At 30.4% G+C, this 14,878-nt stretch overlaps 1 protein-coding gene and 1 long non-coding RNA gene across 3 annotated transcripts; one reads left to right on the top strand and one right to left on the bottom strand.

Moving 5' to 3' along the window:
* Positions 1-6,472: 6,472 nt before the first annotated feature.
* LOC130940474 (ATP synthase delta chain, chloroplastic-like) lies at positions 6,473-8,189 on the top strand. The gene is made up of 2 exons (XM_057868606.1): positions 6,473-7,277; positions 7,934-8,189. Exons 1-2 carry the CDS (start codon positions 6,543-6,545, stop codon positions 7,937-7,939), a joined length of 741 nt encoding a protein of 246 aa, XP_057724589.1. The 5' UTR covers positions 6,473-6,542; the 3' UTR covers positions 7,940-8,189.
* Positions 8,190-9,671: 1,482 nt separating this feature from the next.
* Positions 9,672-13,646, bottom strand: LOC130941835 (uncharacterized). 2 transcript variants are annotated; one of them, XR_009070720.1, is made up of 6 exons: positions 13,319-13,646; positions 12,325-12,629; positions 12,185-12,231; positions 11,483-11,573; positions 11,242-11,317; positions 9,672-10,249 (listed from the first exon to the last, which is right to left on the bottom strand). It is a non-coding gene; the product is annotated as an uncharacterized LOC130941835 (long non-coding RNA). The 2 variants fall into 2 exon arrangements; XR_009070719.1 differs by having other exon boundaries at positions 12,325-12,376.
* Between the last annotated feature and the right edge of the window lie 1,232 nt (positions 13,647-14,878).

Raw genomic sequence — 14,878 nt, 5'->3', positions numbered from 1 at the left:
GTTTAATTAGTACTTGATGATTCAATTGAATAATAATATATAAGAGTTTTTTGTTTTTATTTTTTTAAATATTTTACTAAATAATAATTGGTTAATTTTCTTTTTTGTCAAATCATTAAAATTGCTAATGTGGCATCATTAGCAAAGAAAAGATAGCTTTAAACTCATTCTAGAGAAAATTAGTATCAGCTTTTATATATTATAAATAGATGTTCCACGTAGAAATTAAGTAACAAAAGAAGGATTATAATATGAAAATGATTGTATGGTATTAACTACCAAAAAATTTTGCTGGTAGAGTATTGAATTGTAGGAGATTATTTATTTTTTTGAGTATGACATAATAATTTAAATATGAATTTAAATTCTATTATTCTTCTATTGCTAATATTCAATTTACGAATTTGTGAGTTTTTATCATCTGCTTTGTGTAGAAAAAAATTTAATTACTTTTATATTTTTAAATACATTTTTTTAGGTAGTCATGTACATTCAGAAATTAGTATTATAAAATTTTTTATTTAATATTTATTTTATCATACAAATTAAACCATTTTCAAATATTGAAATTAAATTTTCCTTTCCTAATACAGTAATTATTGAAATATATATATATATATATATATATATATATATATTATTTTCTATGAAAATAAAAATAATATAAAAGCACAATAAAATATAAAGATTTTTCGTGAAGTTTATAGACAATTATACTACATATTCAATTATTAATTTTAGGTTTTATTTATTAATATTTTTATATTTAATTTTTGGAGCGTTTTATTGAGATGCAAAAATGAATGAATTATTATATATATATATATATATATATATATATATATATATATATATATATATATATATATATACCGGAGTAATACATAATAAATTACATTAGGTATAATACGTTTGTACTTGTGATCTTAGACTCTTGATTTAAATCATAATCATTTCTTGCAAATAATTAGTGTATGTTTTCGTACTTTATACGGATAATACATAAAATTATATTAAAAATTTTATAAAAAAATTAAATAATATATATAATAATTATTTTTATAAATATTTTATAAAGTTATAATTAAAATTAAATTCTCAAAATTTTTAATATTAAAATATTAAAAATAATTAGTATTTATTTTAATCAATTTGAGTTTGTTAAGTGATCATCTCATATGTCTGCTTAAAGAACTATTAGGAGTTAGAATCTCACCTTGTGTATATAGCAATTCATTGGCTAGCGATAAACCCTTAATAAAAGGAGTATCAATACGTGGTTAGACTTGACAGGAGTTTTCGAATACGCAGGTACCCGACCTGTCCATACCCGAATGAAAAGGGTAATAACTTGACCCAAGTCGGGGCAGATTTTGCTCAAGACAGGTATCGTCGAGTTTAGGGTGTACCCGCCCCGATTATATACATATAAACACTTTTTAAGAATTAGGATTTACCTCACATCACATATAATTCATAGCTTCAGTCTATACTCTATAGCCATGCAAGATAAACTCAATCATCCTCACCTAAAATCTTCTTCTTCTCGACTTCTTCACAAAAAAACCGCATAGCTCCTGTCATTTTGTATTTTGTTGCTGAGTCCATCGCCGCTTACCTATTCACAACTCCCATCTTTTTTCACAGCCAGAGATGGACCCACGTTTAATATAGAGGGGACATTTGCCCCCACAAATTTTTTTAAAAAAAATTAATACTTATATACATATATACCACTTATTATATTATATTTGTCTCAAAATAAAATATAAATAGTTCTTTTGTATTTTATGTTAAAAAATATTTTGTTAAACTTAACACATAATAATAATTATATTGTTAAATTTGATTTAGTATGAAAAATAAATAAATACACTAAAAAATTAGTGATAATTAATTATATTATATTAGTTAATTAATTAATAATTAAATTAAAACTTAGTTTTCTAATTAAATACAACTTAAATTATTAGTGATTTTTTAAAAATTATTTAAGATAAAAAATATATTATCTATGTATTAATATACTGTAATTATTTTGGTTAAAAAATTTATTTATACTATAAAAATTATAATAAGTAGATTTGACAATTAAGTAAAATAATTGTTTAAAAATATATATAAAAAATAATATTTAATCATGTTAAAAATAAAAAAGGTCCTTATAAATATTTTTTGTTATTTTAAATATTATATTATGCATATGAAATTATATTTTTATTATTTTAAATATTATAATAATGATTGTGTGTATATTTCTAGTTCTTATCAATATGTATTAGATAGTTCTAATTTTAAAATGTGAATATATCTAAACCAATTTAGATTGATCAAGTGATCGACTTAGTCATCTGCTTAAATAAGTATTGAGGGTTCGAATTCTGTCTTGTATGTATAGCAACTCGTTGCCGGCCAATTGTATATTCTTAAATGGAATTCAAATTCATAACAGATTAGTCCTTAACTTGTTGAATATCGTGGGAAGCAAAAGAATATCTATACCTAAATTTTATTATATTTTGGTCCCCATTACTAAATTTTTCTGGATCCATCACTGTTCACAGCTTATGTCATCATCGCTGCTCATCCCGTTACCATCGTTGTTGAGTCCGTCGCCACCATTTTCATGCGAGTTTCTTTTCTCTAGGTAAATTTCTCCCCTCTCTCTCTCTCTCTCTCTCATTGTGAGTTTGTTAAGTTCTTCTATTCAAATATTGATATTTAAATTATAAAAAAAATTGGTTTTCATATTTTTATAAAATATCATACTGGCAGTAATTGTAAATATGACGCTACTTAAAATTAAATAAAGTAACATAGATAAAACAAATAAAAAAATAAAAAATAACTTAATCTTGTATAAAATTTACCTATAAAATTCTGTACCGAAAAATGAATTTAATTTTAGTTTATTAATAATATAAAATATTTTATATAATCATTCAATTCAATTGGATTTATCTATTTAGGTCATTATTGAAAAATAAATTTAAAATACCAACATACAATTACTTTAAATTAAGCAACAATTATCAATACTATATAAGGAACACACTATTTCACTAAGAATGATTGCCATAAAGAATAATTTTCCAATTTTTACTAATATTAGAAAGTTTATATAATAATATATAATAATATTATCATGATCAATACTATATGATATCAAAACAAAAAAAACACCGTGCTAATATAATATTATTAATATTATATAAATTATTTTTGTATTTATTTTTCTGTGCGTATATAATATTTAATTAACACATTAAGACGTATATAATATTTTGTTAATACATATGTGGGCTGTAACAAGTCAGTGGACTGGGCCTTTACTTTAGTTGTTAGTTATTGGATGGGCCTTTGTTTTAGTTGTTAGTTTTTTATTATGAGTGGGTTGGGCCTTTGCTTTAGTTTTTAGTTTTTTGCCATGAGTGGACTAGAGACAAAATGACATAAGAAAATAGCCTCGTACTTCACGCCAGGCACAACAACCATCAGCACCGAATAAAAGTGCGGGGTATACCAGCAATGTAAGGTGAATTCGATGGTTGGTATTGACTCCATGGTTGAAGTAGTAGCAGTGGGCGAGCGGAAGTAGATCGGCGGACAAACCAGGAAATCCTTAAGGGATCGGCCGTAGACCTCATCTTCGCCGGGTCTACGACTGTGGGGGCCAAGTCAACGTCATAAAGGGCCTGACTCCACACGTGATGATGAATCGAAGAGTCACGCTGCGAGTGTTGAATCGCGGCAGCCGTGGGGACAAACCACCTTGGTGTGTTGTCTTCAAAAACCAGCCTACTTCATACCTGCACCGACCCGGGAAGTAGCGCAGCACCAGCTTCCGCCCGCACCCGCAGCGGTAGCGTCTCACGCACAGTCGCAATCAACGCCAGATATGAGAGGAACCAGCGACCTACACTGTAGTTGGTTTCAAGCCTTTGACCTCTGCTGCGGCAACACCTTCAGCGGCTTTCTCCCTGTCTCTCGAACCTAGGACATCAATTTTGGGCATAACATCATCAGTGCTTTGCCCTCCTTTGATGGATCATGGTATGTGGCCAGGTTTTTTTTCTCTCTTCCATTCACAAAGAAAAAAACAAAGCCCATCTTCTTTAGATATCCAAATATTTTTTTTGGCATAGCCCACCTTAACAAGTCCACCAACAAACAGTCCAACCAAAAGACTTTGGCTAATGGCTCAGCTAACCCTAACATCAATTGATAGACAAGCCCTAAAACAGCAGAGCAATGTGTCGATCTCATATGAATTTGGACAGAAAATCTGTAAATCTGTACCAATTTCAATCTGTACCATAGAATGACCCATTTTTTAATAGTTTGCTTACTTTGTAAACTATAATATTACACTTAGTATATTCAATATTCAATTTTATAAAAATTTAAGTTTAATAATCAATATTTTTACCTACACATCCATAATGTTAGCTTTCGTGCAGCTGTAAAAGCATAAATAAAAAAAATTAAAAAATTTACCTTTACTTCAAAATCTATAAAAAAAATATCAATCAATTACTAAAAAATTAAATTAAAATATATTTTCATTTGATAAAAAGAATGTTATTGCTAAATTTAATAATTAATCTTTCAAAATAACAATTCCATTACATAGCCAAATGTGTTAATATTTTTAACATATATATTTTCATTGCTATTAAAAAAAAACTATGCTCTTTATACATTTATTCTTTACCTTAAATTGTTATAATGTATAAGGTTAAAACCCTTTGTTATAACCATTAGTTGTATGGTGGAAACTCAGGTGCACTCGACTTTACGAGAAGTTGATAATTAAGGGTTGTTAAATGATTTGACTGATTTGACTAAATTTTTATCTAATGACTTTCAGTAATCAACTTCACGTGAAATCGACTGCACATGAGGTTTCACCTAGTTATATACTTGTATTTGATTTTTAATGCTTTTTTTGGATAAATAATAATATCTTCCAAAAATTTATTTATAACATGCAAATGAGGGAGATTAATAACAAAAATGATAATATTAAAAAAATAAAAACTAAAATTATCTTAATTTAATATTTATAATTTTATGTATATAATATTTATAATTATATATTTATTATATCTAAGACTATATTATTTTAAATATAATTAATAAATATTAAATAAATTAATTTTAAATTATTTAAATTAATTTTTTATTATCTTCTAAATATTATTATAACAAAATTTTATTTCTTTGCTTGCATAGACATGCGGGTCAACTCATTTTTATTGAATATATAAATTTAAATACTCACCCCTCCCCTGTATGTGCGAATTTTTTTAATATTAGTATAAAAATAATGTTAGGAAATCAATAATATAAAATTATCTTATTTAACTTAATATTTATAATTATATATTTATTGTATTTAAAAATATTTATTTATTTCAATAATAATTAACGAATATAAAATAAACAAAAATTTAGAATATTTTTATTAATAAAGTTAGGTTCAATTATTTTTAAATCAAGTCTTTAATTAAATTACCACATTTTTTTCTTCTTTTCTTCTTCTTTTATTATCATTATTATCATTCTCTTATATATGTTTAATAAAGTTATTAAACACAAAAATTTTAATATATAACATACAAATTTTGATGCATAATACAAAAATTAGTACATAATACTATATTAAATAAATTTATGTTATGTAAAAAAATTTATGTATTATATTTATAAATTTATGTGTTACATACAAAATTTTTATGCCATGTGTAAGACTGTGCTTTATAACAATATTTGTATGTTCTGTAACAAAATTTCTGTACTAAAAAAGTACGAATTAAAAAAATCACCTGATGAATATGTGTATTTTTTTTGTTTGTATCAATTTAATTAAATTTAATTATAAAAATGTTTATACATATAATATCACCCAAAAAAAATATTAAAAGTCATTAAAATTTATTATTTTTAACCATCATTTAGTGATAAATTCAATTTTTTTAGTAATTCAGCATACTTTATCTCATATTTTTAAATATTAATGACTAGTTAATTACCGAAAATAATAAATTTTAATAGCCTTTTAATCTTTTTCTTCACCTAATTTTTATTATCTCTCAAATAATTTTATGATAAAAGATATTAATCTCTTACCATTTTACTTTCTTTAATATTTTTATTATCTTCCAAACAATTTTGTAATAAAAGGTGCCAAGCTGTAACCTCCTATCGTCTCTCTTTCTTTTATATTTTTCATGTTTATTTATGTTAGTTTACTCTAAACTAGAAGAATTTAGATAGAACTAAAAAGGCTCAAAGTATGGTAGCTCTTGATTTATGTAACATGCACGATCCACCCACACAAAAGCAGACCCCCTTCCACACCAAATCATGTCCACGTATTGGTAATAGCCAATTATCTTATCCGAGAACAAGAGGCTCCAAGCTGCCGCAATCGCCCACCACCAAATCCCACCCAAAACCCAAAAGAAAAAAAAAAAAAAAAGAAAAACCCTTCTTCTCAAATCCCTCACTCATTTTTTCATTTTCTCAATCCAACCACAATGGCGTCACTTCACACCACCACTACAGCCTCATTCCCTTCCATCCAAACCCCAAGATCCCTACTCACCCACCCAAAACCCATCCTCAACCTCTCCCTCTCCACTACTACCTTCCCCTCCCTCTCCCTCAAACTCACCCGCCCCCGCCGCTCCGCCGGAGCCCTCGGCGCCCGCATGGTCTCCACTGCTGCCGCAAGCTACGCCCTCGCCCTCGCCGACGTCGCCAAATCCAACAACACCCTTGACGCCACCACAACCGACATCGAGAAAATTGATGAAATCTTCTCCGATCCACAGGTGTTCAAATTCTTCGCCAACCCAACCGTAGATGCCGAACAGAAGAAGAATCTCGTCGATGAAATTGCCACGTCATCAAGCTTCCAATCCCACACGCGCAACTTCCTGAACATTCTGGTCGATGCGAAGCGCATTGGGCTGGTGAAGGAGATTGCGAAGGAGTATGAATTCGTGTACAACACGCTCACAGATACGGAAATGGCGGTGGTGAGCTCGGTGGTGAAGCTCGAGTCGCAGCACTTAGCACAGATCGCGAAGCAGGTGCAGAAGCTAACGGGGGCTAAGAACGTTAGAATCAAGACAGTTATTGACCCGAGCCTGGTGGCTGGGTTTACTGTTAGGTATGGTAATTCTGGATCGAAGTTGATTGATATGAGCGTCAAGAAGCAGCTTGAGGAGATTGCTGCTCAGCTTGATTTGGGTGACATCAAACTCAATGTATGAGATTTAATAATAAAATCAGATCAAATGTGCACCTTATGATTTTTGTTATAACTCCTCTCAATTCTGTACAATACAATACAATGTTGCTTGATATATACCTAAATATGTGTTTTTTTTCTATTGGGAAATTGGGTTCACAATGAGATGCAATGAATATGAACCAGACTAACCAAAATGTCCTATGAGCTTTTTTTCTATGTGTGTATAACATATCTGCAACTTGGTTAACCATTTTATTTGTGCATTTATTTATTTTAAGTGTGCTGGAGATGAAAATGGATATATGATATTGGATAGGTCATGCAAAATTGGTAAGTTTCATCTATGAAGATTGTCCAAATATACTATTATGCTCCTGAAATATTCAATATACCCAATAATACTTAATATTATACCTAATGTAATTTATTATGTACTACTCTGGTATTCCGGAATATATATAAACAAATACAATACAATACAATATACAATTCATTTCATTTTTGCATCTCAATATTGGATTTGAGTGAATGATTTTGAATGAATGTGGTCTAAAACTGAATTGGCAAGGTCGTGGGTTTTGTCACACTTGCGTATTTGATTTGGCACCTGCACTGGGTAAAGACGGCGATTTTATCCCACTTGTTTATAGTTGCGATGTGATGTTGTAGGAATGATGGTCTTGTCCCGCCCACGATGAGGAGGGTGGTTTAATCCCGTTCACGAATTGGATGATGGATTAATTGAATAGATTATGAGGTGTTTGTGGATTTCTATGGTTAATGTTTATTTTTGTGTATGCTTATTTGCTTTTATTTGTAAAGAACTGAAGATTAAGAGATTGGAGCTTCATTAGGGTTCTGTAATTGTGTGCTTGACTCAATGAATGGAATATAATTTAGATACTATAGTATAATTTTTTTGTTATTCTGTTTTTGGAGTCATTCAAAGATCTGTATACATTATTTTAGTTTAACAAGCAACAAACTGCGAGAGAAACATAATTGTAAGTAGCCTTCTCTTTGTTAATTACTGTTATATGAAAGATGTTATCTGATTTTAAAAGTACCCTGCTAATGGTTTTATGGCTTCTTTATATGGTAGTAGAATCTGGTATTTAAAATTGAAAGTATTGCAAATTTAAAATGTACATAAGAATTATTTTAATTCAATCTTTGTAACCAATGTGTTTGCAAGCAATTGTGTTATATAATGTTAATGTGCCAACATGTTATTTTGTGCAAGTTTTGGTTGGAGAGTCTATTGTGAAACAAAATGATCCTGGGAAGGGAATCACCAACCTCTTTGGCAAATATATAATTCACCAAAAATTTCTTGAGATATGAGTCAACAGATTTTGATAATGCCCTTGATCTACTCAATTCTAAAATGGCAGTTCTCTTGAAGATTTTGCGTAGCTTGATTTTTGGCTTTGTAATATTCTGTTTGGTTAGTCTTATAAACTTCTTGCTTTTAATCACTTTTGTGGTCATTACTTGGTCAAATTAGGAAGCCTTTGATTTCTCCTTTCCATGAACTATGAAGCTTATGATTGAGGTGAAAAAAATTTTCATAACTGCTAATTTTTCATAGATTTGCAAAGTTGAATCTTTGGATGATGTAACTTTTGAATATATTACAAGCTAATTATAACAATTGGCCAAGAATGGGTAAGCATATGATATACTTATTCTTCATTTCTTAATGTAGATTTCTAAGGCAAATATGACCGTCTTTTAATTGATAAGCCTTTTAAGCATCACTACTAAACTTTCTTTTTGTTGTCTTACTTGCATCAATCATTCTGCTGTCTTCTATATAATTTGCTTTGGTTTGATGGTTTGCAGATTTTCGTGACATCCATTATACTTATAGTTTTAGATTGTCAGCTTAAAAAGCAAAGAACATTACAGCTACCAGATTGTTAATATATAATGCTTTATTAGCGCATAAATGAAAGATGCTTAATATTCTCTGGTTTATTCGTGCTGATAGTAACGGTTGATGGCAAAGGGATAAGAAACCATTTTAACTGTAGTTGGCCGTAATAATAACCTGTTTTCATTCTTCGCCGCCCCTTTATATAGTTTCCTTCATTGCCTTGCTTCTCTTTCTTTTTATTGCTCTTTGAAGATTTGTTTAGTGATAGTGATTTCTGAAATTACAACCTAATGACAGATTTAATTACCGCCAGATTTGTTTCTTTACTGACAGATTTTTTTCGGTAACTGTCCCCCCTATTTCGCTAAATAGTCAAATTTTTTTACAAATTTTCTGTTAGTAACTAGCGTCATATTTTCCATCAATAACTAACGTCAGATTTTTTGACAAGATAAAACATAACTTTTTTAGATTTTATTGCAAAATAAATTAGTTTTCATACAAAATAAATATAAATTTAATCAGGATAATTTTCATCTAATTTTTATCTAACTTGTATTAGAACATTCATAGTATTTTAAAAAATATACAAGTTCATCGTATTATCAACCTAAAAGAAAAGTATTAAAAACAAACAAGTCAACTCAAAACATAAACACAAATAGTGTATTGATACATTAGATATAAACAATCGTATCAAGTTCACTTTGTTCTCATTCTTTTGTTTTTTCTTATGTTTCTTCTCGATCCAAATAACATTCTCCTGCAGAGCTAATTTCTTGTCTGTGGGCTTGTCTATCATTCTTGAGCTTTTTCTTAGTTGATTTCTTGTTATGATCTAATTTTCCTCGTCAGCGACTCTGACTTCCTTCTTGAAATCATAAACAGTTTTCTTCTTTTTCTTACTCGATTTTCTCTCAAATTCAAGATTATCAACAACTTCAGCACGATCATCCTCATTCTAACCATGGAATCTTGCCCTCTTCTTGTCTTCAAAGTTGATAGTTAGCAAAAGAAGTCTGACCCTTCAAAATCAGTGCTCGGAGGCTAACAAGTGATCTGACCTCATCCATGGATCTAAGCTTATTTTTGCCTGCGTTTAGCACCTGGTTCGCATATACATACAAATGTGACTCCTAAATTTTCAAGAAGTTTTATTAGAAGAAATCAAGCATAAAAGATTGGTTGACTTGAAATAAACTCATCACTTCAAATACACACGTAGATAAATAGCAAAGTACACAAATGGAGACAGAATGTACAATAAAACTCAATAGAATCCACACACCAGTAAGTAGCAGCAGCACAAGAAAAGGTAATAACTAATCTTGAATTGCACATTGGTCTAGTAACTATTCATGTGATAGCTAATAATATATCAACGAGCATTGCATTTCCTCCTAGTTTCTAGACATTAAAAATAGAATTGCACGTTGGTCTCAAAACATATTTACATCAAGTACATTATTGTTATACAAATGAATTATCTGCACTTCTGCAATAGCATGAAGTGCAAGGATACTCTTCCCACTACTTTCTGGTCCAAATATCTAGAAGTATAGCCAGAAGATAATGTCAGTTTGACCATGACAGAACAATTCAGGCATAAAGTAATAAAAGAGAATCAACAACCCTATCACGTGTAAATTAATGAACAAAAGAATCAAAGAGCAATAATGCATAAACCAGCTTTTTCTGATAGTTTTATTAGCCCTCCCAAACTACAGTAACATACTCCTATACATGTTAAGCACTGCATATGACGATTGATAAACACAGGTCAGGGTACAGAGAGAAACAAAGACGAAAATGGGGAAAAGGTAAACTAAAGTACGGGTTAAAAAAAAATAAAAAAAAAAGGTAACCAAGCAATCCCAACTTGTTGAAGATGCCATAAAACACCAAAACTAGTAACAAATACCAATTGAATAAAACCCCAATGACCCAATCCTTGCAGCTTACAAATATATCTCATTCTTCATAATTCACACCGAATTATTTTACTTACTCCTCACTCCAGAAACCTAAAAGTTGTAAATAAGATGGTGCGAAGAACTAAAAGAACAGTGAACACAAACATATCCCAGGCAGTCAATACCTCAGCAATTCTACCTTTTGGAAGACCGCCACCTAAAGCACAGTCCAAGGTCAAACAGCCACTAGGACATGTTTCACTGCAATATTCAGGATGATGGAAGAAAAAATTCTATCAACCATAAGTCTAATTTATATGACAAAAAATATTCAGGGCACAATTAACATTTTTTTTCCCTTAAATATAATACAATAGATTAGGAAAACATGTGATTAAAAATGATTACAAATATGAAGATACATACACTAAAGCTCCCCCAGCATTGCCCAACTTGTAAAACTTCCCTTTCCAAAAGAATTGTTTATGTCATTTATTGCTGCTTCTAGTGTGTTTTGCTGGAACAAATATTTCATTGTCCAATAAAACAAATTTAAAACTCATTGAGCAGAAAGTTAATACGAAATATCTATCAGCTATCCATTGATCATTCAGTAAAAATGGAACAACAACTACTTTTATGGGCAATGCTCACATCATGATTTCATTAAAACAGATAAATAAAACCACTGTAAGAAATTATATATGAATTAAAGCATAATAGACAATGTTATAAAATGCTATTTCGAACATTAAGATATTAGGGAAGAATAGAAAAGATGAAAAGGAGAAATTTTGAACATTGTAATATGACAATCTAAAAGAGCAATAATACATATATAGAAGCTATAAAATTTCACATAAAACATTGTGTTATTGAATACACATCACTCTTTTGCAATATTGTCTATCTTCTTTTGACAGACAATTGTTGACTAGCATATAATTAAAGTTTCCTTTTAAACAATTACAGATTCCCCTCTAAACAAGTGAGAAGATGAACCGTGGCAGCATCTTATGAAAGATAATCAAGTAATAAGAAAAACCCCTGATATGAACTAGAAAAACATAGTCAACTAAAATAAGCATGCGTCCTGTAATTAAGCCAATGCATAGCAAGAAATGTTACCATAATACTGCAGGAATCCTAATCATCTTTTCACAAACAATATTAGTCTGCAATCAAGTAAAAGAACACAAATGTTAAATAATAAATACTAGCAATTCCTTCCACTCAACATAGCAAATCCTCTTTTTTCTTAACTATACCTGCTCTGTCAAAGGCAGAAACCATGAATTCCATGATCCATTGCCTACCTCACTGGAAAAATTGGGAAACTTTATCAGTGAAGAAAGTTAAATTACAGCTTCAGCATGCTGAGTTCTAAGCATAACTGGGGCAATACTAGAAATGATGCACTATAAAATTACTGTACTCTACATATAGTGAAGAAATTAATATAAAAAAACAAGAGGAATGCAAGCATAAACGCAGTATCCTTTTACACCAGAGAAGTTGTTCAATTCCTCAGTGAACGTTTTCACTCCATGATTAGAGCACAGGTCTCCAATTTCTGCCACAAGATATCATTGTAATACTAGTATAATGCTACCTAAATATGTTGAAACGATAACAAAATAAAGAACAATAATATAGCATCTCAAAAAAAATCATAAACATCCTCCTAAATACTATTTGAAGTAAAAGTTACATAATTTCAAAATCTTGGAATCTTATAAAAGAATCACTTATTCCTTGATTTAGTAGTTAGAAGCAACATTATCGAACTTGAAAATTCACCTAAAATTCGGGGAATTTAGCTACACTTGAATCAGCAAACTTAACTAGTAAACTCAATCAATCTAAGGCCTAAACTTGTCAATCATAAGAGTCATGAGATTTAACTTGATAGTTTCATAACCTTCTCTAGGAGGATTTATTTAGAAAGATAATCAATAATTTAACTAGAAATAGAATAAATTCCCAAAAAATCAAACAAGTAGCGCAGGGTGCAACCTATGAGTAATAGTATATGATATGATATGAAACATGAAGGCTTTTCAGAAACCGAATCCGTGTTAAATCGGAAACTTATGTGGCAGAAATTGAAAAGGAGTAACAGAAATTAAACTTATGTGGCAGAAAAATCCTAATTAAATCAGAAATTGTGATATCAAACCCTAATTAAATTTAACACAAGCTAATGATTAAGAATTCGGGATTAGGAACCTTAATTGCCTAAATAAAAAAAATAAAGCCTACCTATTGTTATGATGGAGAGTGAATCGAGCAGCGATGGATGGAGCTGAGGTGGCACGGCAACAGAGGAGCACGACGGGGAGCACAATAAAGAAGTGGAGGAAAGAGAAGCAGAGGAGCACGGCGAGGCGGCGATGGGACGCAGCAAAGCTGCAGCGACGGCATCACATTCCAGAGCCGCGGCGTCGATGTGGTGCAACGAGGAGAGGAAGGTACGGAGGAGATTGAGAAAGAAAAGAAGATGAGAGTGAGAAATGGTTTGTTTTTTTTGACAGGGGAGCTGGACACATGGTGAATATGTGTTTTGATGCTGATGACTAGCCTGTGATTTTGGATTTGGCGAGGAGAAATGGAAAAATTACGATGTTTGTTGTAGAATAAATAAGTAACTTAGGAAAGATATAATCAATATAAAATAAGTATAAATAGGAAATATTAGTATTAATATTTACCATAATTAATATCTTAATATAAAATATTTTATATATAGTGGCGTATATAAAAGAGAGAAAGAGAGAAGAGAATTTTAGCAATATGAAGAGAGAGGAGATTTTATTAAATTTGTGTGTATCTTTTTTTAGAGTAAATCCCTATTTATATATATAAAGGGTCACCTTTTCAAATTCAATTAATTATACAATTTTTTTTTATATTCTCAATAATATAAAGAAATGGTCATCCATCTCATATCTACTTCACACTTATCACAACACTCCCCATTGGATGACCATTTAGGGTTATTGCCTCGTTAAAATTTTACTAAAGAAAAATCCAGTGGGAAAAAAACCCTTAGTGAAGGAAAAAGAGTACAATATCCTTTGTGACGGGGACTGCCTCATTAAAAACCTTGCCAAGAAAAAACCTAATGAAAAAAAACTTGATCAAGAAAAAAAGAATACATTCTCCCCCTCTTGACGACATCATTTAATATCTCGAAATCGGCACATCCATATCTCATGCACTAATCTTTCAAAGGAGGATTTTGGAAGTGACTTTATGAATAAATCTGCCAGATTGTTACTTGAGCGGATCTGTTGGACATCAATTGTCCCTTGATTTTGAAGATCATGAGTGAAGAAGAATTTGGGAGAAATATGCTTTGTTCTATCACCTTTGATGTATCCACCCTTAAGTTGGGCAATACATGCTGTATTATCCTCAAACAGGATAGTTGGAGCTATCTTATGATCAATCAGTCCACATGATGACAGAATATATTGGATCAAACTCCTGAGCCAAAAACACTCGCGACTTGCTTCATGAATCGCTAGTATTTCAGCATGATTAGAGGAAGTTACTGCTATTGTCTGTTTCGTGGATCTCCATGATAGAGCTGTACCTCCATATGTGAATAGGTATCCTGTTTGAGATCTCCCTTTATGTGGATCAGACAAATATCCAGCATCTGCATAGCCAACTAGTAGTGACTTGGATCCATAGGGATAAAACAATCCCCTATCAACCGTTCCATGAAGATATCGAAAGATTTGTTTGATTCAACTCCAATGTCTTCTGGTTGGAGAGGAACTATATCTTGCTAGTAAATTCACAGCAAATGATATA

Source organism: Arachis stenosperma, chromosome 1 (genome assembly GCF_014773155.1).
Source record: "Arachis stenosperma cultivar V10309 chromosome 1, arast.V10309.gnm1.PFL2, whole genome shotgun sequence".
NCBI classification, from domain to species: domain Eukaryota; kingdom Viridiplantae; phylum Streptophyta; class Magnoliopsida; order Fabales; family Fabaceae; genus Arachis; species Arachis stenosperma.
The sequence above is the reverse complement of the archived record's forward strand: the minus strand, read 5'-3'. Positions and strand labels throughout refer to the sequence as shown.